This window comes from Eptatretus burgeri, chromosome 2 (assembly GCF_056783735.1).
Source record: "Eptatretus burgeri isolate ZD-2024b chromosome 2, Ebu_testis_v1, whole genome shotgun sequence".
NCBI classification, from domain to species: domain Eukaryota; kingdom Metazoa; phylum Chordata; class Myxini; order Myxiniformes; family Myxinidae; genus Eptatretus; species Eptatretus burgeri.
The window spans coordinates 55,358,684-55,368,683 of record NC_140962.1 but is presented as its reverse complement, the minus strand read 5'-3'; the positions used below and the strand labels follow the sequence as shown (position 1 = coordinate 55,368,683).

The following is a 10,000-nucleotide window of genomic DNA, read 5'->3' as shown; positions in this document are numbered from 1 at the left end:
TTTGACAAAGATTAGGTAAGATAAGCTGAAGGAACGGTTGGCGAAAGAACATCTGGAAGGTGAATGGTGAATGTGGATTGGCTAATGTAGAAGGAAGATGATAGGTCAGCGAAAGTTACAGGAAGAGGAAGAGGGGATAGAGATACACGTGGTTACGAGAGGCATAAGATGAGAAGTGAAAAGATATAAAGAAAAAAATTAATTTTGTGTTAAAAAGGAAAGGAAACGTTAAAGAAAAAAAAATTGTGAAGGTGGATGGTGAATGAGGGTTGGCGAAAGTGGAAAGATGGTCGATCAGAAAAAGGAGGAAGAAGAGTTGGTACAGGAAGTTACGTCATTACGTGGGGAATAACGTAAGGAGGGAAAAGGTTTTTTTTCTTGTAGTTTTTCTATTTTAAGACATGAAACCGAAGGTATATAGTTGGGATGGAGGGATAGATGGGGGTCAGGTCAGGATCAGGTATGGGAGCATGCGCCAGAGCAGCACGTGCCTGCATCCACGTTCTGTCGGTACTCCATCCGGGTCTCTGTCTGGCCATCCCCCAGGCAGATGCCTGACCCATCCCCATCTCCTTGAGATGCTGATCAACCTGCTGCAACCATGAGGCATGTGATCAGCCAATGGCCTCCTCCACTCTGTTGAGCAGGATCAGCATCAGGAAAATAAGTCACATGTCCATACAGCTGCAGCTGATGCTCACGGACTATGCAGGTATCAAATCTCAAATGAGTCTCTCTCAGCAACCACTCATTGGACACAAAGTCCGACCAGCGATAGCCAAGGATTATCTGTAGAGACCTGGTACCAAAGGAATTAAGCCTCTGTCGCAGATCCCTAGTCAGAGTCCAAGTCTCACATCCATAGAGCAAGAATGTAAACACCAAGAAGTTGAAGACTTGGACTTTCTTCCTCCTGCACAGGTACCGACAACACCACACCCCATGATCCAGTGAATCCATGAGTCCCCAGGCCCGACCCAGACATTTATTGAAATGAAAATGAATCTCTCTGTGACATAATCATCCTCACCACAAACAGGTACAGACAAAACAGAAGCACCCAAGATGTCACTGAGAGCATGGATCTTAGTTTTAACTCAGGAAACCAGTAATCCCAGCGTCTACGACTCCTCATTCAGCACCATGAAGGCCCCCAAAAGGATATCCAGAGTCTCTGCAAAGACGACTGCATCATCTGCGAAATCAAGGTCAGAGATCTTGACATTCCCAAATGATGAACCGCAGCTTGATCTCTCCGATATCCTCCCCAGAATCCAGTCCATACAAGCGCTGAAAAGTGTGGGGGCCAGTACACAACCCTGACAAACTCCAGTAACAACTGGAAATAAGTCAGAGATGGTACCACCACACTTCACAGCACTCTCAGTACCAGAGTAGAGTTCAGACATCAGATCGTTCAGTTTTGGTGGCACCCCACGAAGACCAAGAATCCTCCAGAGGGCATCCCAATTCACTGAATCAAATGCTTTACAGAGATCAACATAGGCTGCAAGCAGCCCCTGCCAAAACTCTCATCTGTGTTTGGTGAAGACCTGAAGGGCAAAGATACGGTCAATCGTTGACCTCCTTGGTGTAAAGCCTGACTGCTCTGGGTGCTGGTACTCAAGCAGATGGTGGCAAACCATATCAAGAATTGTCCGAGCAAAGACCTTGTCTGGCAATGAGAGCAGCATCAACCCTCGGTAGTTGCTGCAGTCCTGGCGATCACCCTTCCCTTTTCCGAGAGGGACAACAAGGCCCCTCTTCCAGTTAGTTGGGATGATGCCTGTGTTCCAGGCAGAGCACAGGACTGCATGCAATGACATGAGTACAGCATTTCCACCAGCCTTGAGAAGTTCAGCATGGATGCGACGGATCCCAGGAGCTTTACCCCATTTCATCCGGTTCATAGCAGCCTGTGTTTCACCAAACGAAGGTGGATCACAGTTGATTGAAGGATCAACAGTAGGGATAGTAACACCCCTGACATCCAACTCGACAGCTGGTGGATCAGCCTGGTACAGCCGTTCAAAGTAACTGGCCCCGAGGGCTTTCACTTTGTACTCCTCCATCAAGAGCCTACCACGCTCTGCTCTAACTGCAGTACACCGAGGAGGAATGCAATGCATGAATTCACCTTTAAGGAACGTAATGCATGAATTCTTGGAGGAATTCATGCATTGCGTTCCTAACACAACAACAGGCTTCGAGGAACGTAATGCACAAATTCATCTGTAAGCAGGATGAGAATCACTTGACCACATGTGATGCTCAACCCCCTCACAGATTCCTCATACATAGGCCTCCTTGTCCACCCTCAGCACACATATAGTTTTATGCCTGAACTCCCTGAAGAGCTCAGCTCTGCCCTTAAGCCTCGCCCTGCGACTTATTATTTACAAACCACAACAAAATTATTTGCAGCCTTATCCATTGGAGCTATTATGTAGCTATCATGGGGATCCCAAATGTCTTTACAAACACTCGGCTTGTTCAACACTGGTTTAGACCGAGCCAGTGAAAGCAAGCCCTGACTACCAAAAATCTTAATCCTATTATCCAAGACTTCCACAACTCTGTTAAACCATGCATTAAAACTGTTTACAGACAACTTAACCTTGATGCACATTTTGTTAACAAAATTAGAGACATGATCCACAATTGAAGACCTAATGCAGCTCCAAGGTTGAGTTACTGGTTCCCTATATTTATTTCCCATTTTCATGAGATCCCGATTTTCACTATTACTAAGAATATTCAAATCTCCAGAAACTACATGTCCACAAGGACCATATAAAACGGGGAAGATTAACATGAGCAGTCAGTTCCCAAAATGTCCTCTACAATATCTATATTAAGAGTTCTAAGAAATTTACCATAATTGAATAAGGATTGTCCTATAGTCTTTGTGAAATAAACCTTCAATGTGGTTCGCTCCCAAACTTTATCTGGTAATAAACTCTCCACACTAGTATCCCTAAAAATAGAATGAAGCCAAAAGCCTAATTACCTGCTTGCTGGAAAAAAAATCACAAACTAAGAACTCGTGGATCCCATCAACTTTGAGAGGAGACTTCCTCACCAGAACTCTGCTACAAAAAGCTTTAATAAAAAACGAGCACGTCATATGAACCCGCGAAACTCTGGAGAATATTTGCGAAGACTTGTTTGAAACATGACCTCAGAAGATTATAAAAATCATGAAAACCCTTTCCTTCATAAAAAAAAAACCTTTAAGTTTATCAATTATATCTGAAATTTCTATTTTTTGGAGCCGTACGACACCGACTACGACGCCCATGACCTCTGGGTCTCCTTCTGATTGGATTTGAAAAATACTCGTTACCGAAAACATTAGCTACCTTGAGAAACTGACCCACTACCTTGTACCCTGTCATTAAGGCCCAAAGGATATATCGCACATAGTGTCCTGATCCAAAAGTTATCTTTGTGTCCCAGCTCAACCTTACTCATCTCTTTATTATCAAAATCATCAACATTAACTGAGTCTATAATTTGAAAGAACAACTACTAAAGGCATGCACAACTTCATTGAAATGATTATATAAATATGTGTTAATACCAGATGATACAGCAGACCTATGTCCAGTCAAACGTTGATGTCGAGATTGGGAAGTTTTACCAACATATAATGTAAGCAAAAGACCAAGCCCAGAGGGGAGAGCATGACTCCACATGCTGCCTTTTGGCCTTTTCAACCCTTTGAGATGATTCCATCAAGCTGCAGATAAAGGCCAATTGTAGGTGGATAGGAGTTCAGGTGTGCCAATGAAGGACTTTGTACTCCGGAGGATGCCCAGTCGGTGGGTGGCTTTGGAGGCACACTTTGAAATGTGGCTTGCCCAAGAAAGACCATGACTGATAGTGAGACCCAGGAGTTTAAATGACTGAACATCCTCAAGAGGATTGTTAAGAAAGTATATGGGAGGGTTTGCCAGAGGGTCCTTTGGAGAGAAATAGTCAGAGTGTGAGATTTGTCAAACTTTCTCAGGATTTGAGAAAGATATATTCCACATGTTTGACCAGCTTGTTACTTATTTTCAAGGTCTGAAGAGAGGCAAGAGGCTGCAGCGTGCCTGTTTAAAGTATTAGGGATATCATGGCAGAGGGTGGAGTCATCAGCATATAGATGAAGAGTTTCAAGAGAGTGAGAAAGATCATTAAATGAAGAGCAGGAATAGGATGGGGGCCCAGACCACTGCCTTGAGGCACCCCAGCCTTGACAGGGAGATTCCATTGAGTGACATGTTGGCTACAAGTGTAGAGGAAGTCAGTAAGCCATGTGTGAAGTTGGTAATCCTTTCGACTCCTGATAATCCTGAAGATCTTTGGACCCTTATGACCACTCTCACCCCTTGACCTATAGGCCATTTAGACCTTTGGATCCCTTCAACCCTCTGGACACTTGAGAATCCTTAGACCGTAGAGACCGCTTACACCAGAAATTACTGTTAAAACTCACCTTTAAGACTTATAGGCCCCTTCAATCTTTTAGACCCCTTTATGCTATTTTAGACCTTAAGACCCTTTTCCACCATTTTGAAATTTTAAGACCCTTTTAACCCTTTTGAACTGCTTCGATCCCTTCACTCTTTCGACCACTTATAATACTTGACCCTTTATTACTTGCGAAATTGAAGATTAGCAAGTGTGTTGCTTGGTCTGGTCTGTTATTTTGTCAGTCTGTCTGTCTTTCTGTATGTCAATCGCCTACAGGTCACGTTTTTACTCCGATCTTCACAAAACGTAACCACCTGGTAGAGGAAGTCACAAGCAAGACACCGATTGCTTTTGAAGTCAATAGATCAAAGGTCATGGTCACATTAATCATCACTTTTCATCCAATTCACTTGGTGTGTGTGTGTGTGTGTGTGTGTGTGTGTGTGTGTGTGTGTGTGTGTGTGTGTATGTATGTATGTATGTATGTATGTATGTATATATATATATATATATATATATATATATATATATATATATATATATATATATATATATATATATATACACATCATTTCTTATCAAGCATAATCTTAATTTTCATTAATCTGCTTGACTCCAATTTGGGATTTTCATTGCATCATGTACTGCATAGTGAAGTGTTCGTATGACCTTTATTGTACCCGCCACTCTGCAATGTACATCGCGATACCCAGTCGATGATCAATATCAGTTGTTCTTCCATTCACACATTTGAATAAAAGATTCAAGTCTGGGGTACTGTATGCACTGCTAATGACAGCATGCAAATCTAGCTTACGATGGATCTTAATTTCAGTGATGATATAATTATTTCATTATGGGCATCATATAAAAGTGAGAATATTTATCATCATCGCAAGGTACAATTAGCCCGAATATTTTATCCCTCTGATAAAACACTCACCTATTTGGATTATTCGACAAAACCTAAATGACTATCTATTTTCTCCCTATGCTGTATACGAGGATCGAGTGGTGTGAAATAGAATGACTTTGCGATGCGTGATGAAAACAGGGCCTCAGCATTTCAAGCCTGTTGTGAAAAATCACAGCTGTGTCTAACTCCACTCAAGAATTGCTGACGAGCGAAGTGAAGCTCATCACCCCTTCAGTCAGGTTTGTAAGAGTTAGGTTGTGTGTAAATAAGTTTGATATATTATTTTTTAACAGGAATTCACACTTAATTAAGCATTGGACATGTACAACTTTTGAGAGAAGTTTCTTAAAAATCGACATGCGGTAACAATTTAAACAATCGATGGTAAAAATAACCGGTTATCGGCTTTTAACAAGAACTTGCTTCATGTTAATGTCTGAAGCTTGGACGGAGTGGCCTGAAGTACTTTGTCTGAAAATGATTATCGTGAATAAGACCACTGACATTTTGAGAGTTGTGTTTGCTCAGCCTGTATGGGTTGCTCAAGTAACTGTTTAATGACAATAGTCCTCAATGGATGTCAGAGGAATTTAAACAACTCAAAGCACCCACTCCCCATAGGAGTGGTCATGGGGGTTATGTTTGTATCCTTATTCAAATGTGTAATTCAAAATGCCTCTCGCTGGATCATTCAAAACACCTCACTGCACTGGAAAATTTTGGGACAGCAATACTGCACCATAAAGGATGGGAAGTGTAATCCTCTCTCCCACCTGGAGCGGAGCTACACAATACACATTTATAAAGAGAATCTGCGTCTGTGTCCCCCTCCATCCCCAAAACCACTGGCAAAGAAAAAAAAATACCCTTATGCACGAATTGGGGTCGTGCTGATCCTATGTAGCAAGTCTGGATATAATCGGCACAGAACTGCAAGAGTTGGAGTGTGACAAACAAACAAATAAACACTTGTCAGTACATAATAGTAAGTGAATGGTATTAAGCACCACAGGGCATTAAGTGCATAACCCTAAAAGTAATGGAAGCGTGAAAAGCTCGTTTCGAACCTTCAAATATTTCATGAAGAAGCACAGTAAGGGATTAGGTATGTGGATGCCAAACCAGCCTCAATTTTGTTGATTAATCAGATAACATCTGAATTGACAAGCAAATACATGAAAAGACAACTGATGTTCCATAGGGAACTGGAAACTAGGTTAGCACTGGTGAGATCTGGTAGCCAATACATAACAATGACATCATCCAGCAGTTGATAAAAATCCTCGAGGTTTTGGGGTTGTTGGCCTCGTTTTGGTGAGAGATTTATAGCACTTATAAAGATAAATGGCAGAGTTGTTATTGTAAAGATATTAGGCCAAGTGGCATACATTGTACAGGTTTAAGACTATATCTGGAAGCATTATGTTAATCAGTTCAAATATTTGTCTGGTTCTTTGTGTTGTGACAAAATTGTGAGTCTGTCGAAACAGAAGGCTGTGGTGAAAATTCGTGACTGGTTTATTGATGTGGTTGAGCCTGACAAAACAGGCTATGATCATGCTGTGCAGAATAATTCAACAGATCCAAAGAACAAGTGGTTAATACACCTGCTGTACCTGAGCCGAGGTACCCTTCTCACACTAGACGTAAACTGCAGTGTCCAATTGAATCCATGTAATGTTATCGGGTATGATAGATGTGTTCATGGGATAGATCCTGATATCTAATGCATCTTTAATGCACTGTATATAGTATATTTAACCATTACTAAGTTACAATATATTTTGCTATCTGGGGAATCAAAAGGGGGTGGAGGATAAACCTGTAATGGATGTTGTGACATCTGCTGTTAGTTGTAAGGCAAGACCACAGGGGTGGGGCGTTTCATTTGATAATGGCCAGGCGCCTCACTTCGTGGTGGCGTGATGTAGGCCTACTTTAAGCAGCAGATGTACTGACATTGTAATCAAGTTGATTGTATTACAAGAACCCTCTGTTAATATGAACACAACAAAAACTTTGGATCGGGTATATTGGTTGTTCGCCTAAAATTTGATACAGAACAAATTGTTTGTTATGCGTGACTGTGCAATGTTGATTGAGGTAAGATGGTTATTCTTAAGGTTGAGTTGTGCAAAAGGTTAACAAGTTATGATATTGTAGCTCGTGTTTAATCTGTGTAGAAAGATCGCCAGGCCAGGGTGCGAGAGATTTCATTTACTTCCGGATCAAGAATTGTACAGCAAGTACAAGAGTTTGTAGTGGGAGGGACTTTCGTGCATGTTCTCCAGCCGAGCATCCTTCTTATAAATGGGAAAGCAGAGTGAAAGGTGGAGAGAAAGAATAATAGCCATTCCCGAGTTTGCTTTGTGGTGTTCTTTGCTGCATTGAGTTTTATGTTATACTCTTGGAATAAACCCAAGTTGGGAGTACACTGGCCTGCCGCTTTGGATTGATTGAGTGAAGAGCCTGAGGATTTTGTAACAGCATCCTTTATCCTATTCTTGCTTCAGCTCAACATTCCTATTCCCTTTTTTCATCCTCATCTGTCACACCCACAATTAATCCTACATCCAATTTGTTGATATAAAGATATGGCAGGAAATAAAAATTATTGCCAACTTCATTTTCCCACCAGGGGGAAATTGATATAATATACATTTGTTGTCAAATTTATTGCACAATTACATTGCACTGGTTCACCGTATAGCAAGATGACTGGTGTTTTATGGGCTTAGAGACTTTTGGGTTTCAAATGTGACAAAACAGTGAGTCACACCAACATATTAGTGCACACCTTAAGGGATATTCCTTTGATGGCTTTCTTGGGATAATTTTGAGAATAATATTGTGGGAAAGATCCAGCATCAGATCAAAAAGAGTGGATGAAATGCTGCATATTGTGACAACTGATAGCCCAAAGTGAGCAAACTGGTGAAAACGTCAAGGCAACATCCAATATGAGAGCTGAATGCAGAATGAATAACTGAACTCTACAAATAGCAGCAGTGAATGCAAAATGGTTTGTGCTTGAGAACTCACCATTAGAGGAACTGAGCAGACAAGAAAGACAAGTGTCATTATGGCCAATAGCAGCAGATGTTCAATTTCAATGGGCCGAGGGCGGTGCACTAACAAACGCTGGCGAAATGATATGTGCTTCCAGAGTAAAGAAGCTGCAGGTGATGGCCCTGCCAATGTAGAAGTAGCAGGCATGATGACCATGTGGCCTTGAGGTGGCGCAGCATGATGCATGCGGAACAAAGCGACTGCAGCTGCTGCATTCATGATTAGAGTGGCTATGGCCAATGTTGCTGTGATTCCAGCATAAGTGAGTGAGTAAGCTGGGCTGCGACGCATCTCCACGTAGCACCATGTGCAAGGCTTGTACATACGTGGGCTCCCCACACCAAAGAGTGGTAGCGCTGCTGCTACCATGCTCAAAACATACAGGACAAGCAGTACACGCCGTGCTATTGCTGAGTTGAATCGCCGCGCAAAGGTATAGGGCTGGCACAGTGACAGACATCGTTCAGCAGCCATGGCACAAAGAATTCCCATTGTGGCAAGGCCAAAGAACAGCATGCAGATCACAAAATAGTTGCACAAGGCTTGACCACCCATGTCCATGAGCGATTTGCCAGTTGCGTGGCTTGCGAGGACAACTGGACTTGACATAAGAGTGCTCACCAGATCAGTGACTGCAAGTGAACACACAAGGGTGAGGAATGCTGATCGTTGACGTGGAGGTGCCATTGCAAGGAGTGTCAGTGCAAGACCATTTCCCACCACTCCGATAGCAAACATGAAGGCAGAGGGCCATGGTGAAGCATTGTCCAGCTTGCAGCTCAGTCCCATGTGGGAGTTGTTAATGCCAGCCATTTCTTGTATGGGCTAAGGGGTGGACACAGTGAGGGTGAAATAATGACAAAAGTTCATTTGCAGAATAATTACAAAGCACCTACATTACACTGAATGCAACATAATCTAAAAAACATGGTTTACAAAACAACCTGCTGAGAATCATGTCTTTGTGAAAGAATACAGATATTTCGATAAATAAATACATTCCATCATTCAGGAAATGAGAAATTAAATCAATGTGTGAGTTGTTCACAAAACTAAGCTGGCTTTACTCAAGATTAGTAAACTGACCTTTTGTGGTTTCTCCCACACTTTAATCCAATCACTGCTAATCAAAATCAGTGCCATACAGTAAATAGCAACAACAGAACAAGAGTTGACTGGGAAACAAAGAATGCCTGATCATACAGCTAAGCCGCTAAGGCAAGATGGATGGCTAACCAATGCTTGTGAAGGCTGCGTGCTCTGGAACTTTGTGTCGTGAACGCAGTACCACTAAGTGGATAAGGAAATATATGCATCATTTCTTGTATCCATCACTCCAAGCTGATTGGTAAACTCTGAAGTATTGTTTTTAAATGAACAATAATTTCGCAAAAATGTAAATAAAACAGTTGTATTATAAAAAGGTTTTGTTCGAGACAGCATCAGAAAATAAAATATATTTGAGGCATATCGCAGAGAGACAGCATGAAAATTGGAAATGAAAGCAGACACTTGGAGTAATTTTAAGACAGCCTGTTTGGACAACAAGTCTGA

The 10,000-nt window shown here is 41.8% G+C and overlaps 1 protein-coding gene across 4 annotated transcripts in view; it reads right to left on the bottom strand.

Annotated features, from left to right (window-relative positions):
• Nucleotides 1-10,000, bottom strand: part of LOC147032085 (prostacyclin receptor-like) — a 144,184-nt gene that overhangs the window by 123,113 nt on the left and 11,071 nt on the right. For all 4 annotated transcript variants that reach the window (XM_085869387.1, XM_085869385.1, XM_085869386.1 and 1 more), the window contains exon 2: nt 8,420-9,271. In XM_085869387.1, coding sequence (XP_085725513.1) covers nt 8,420-9,259 — 840 coding nt within the window. In that variant the 5' untranslated portion in view covers nt 9,260-9,271. The remainder of the gene's footprint in view (nt 1-8,419; nt 9,272-10,000) is intronic.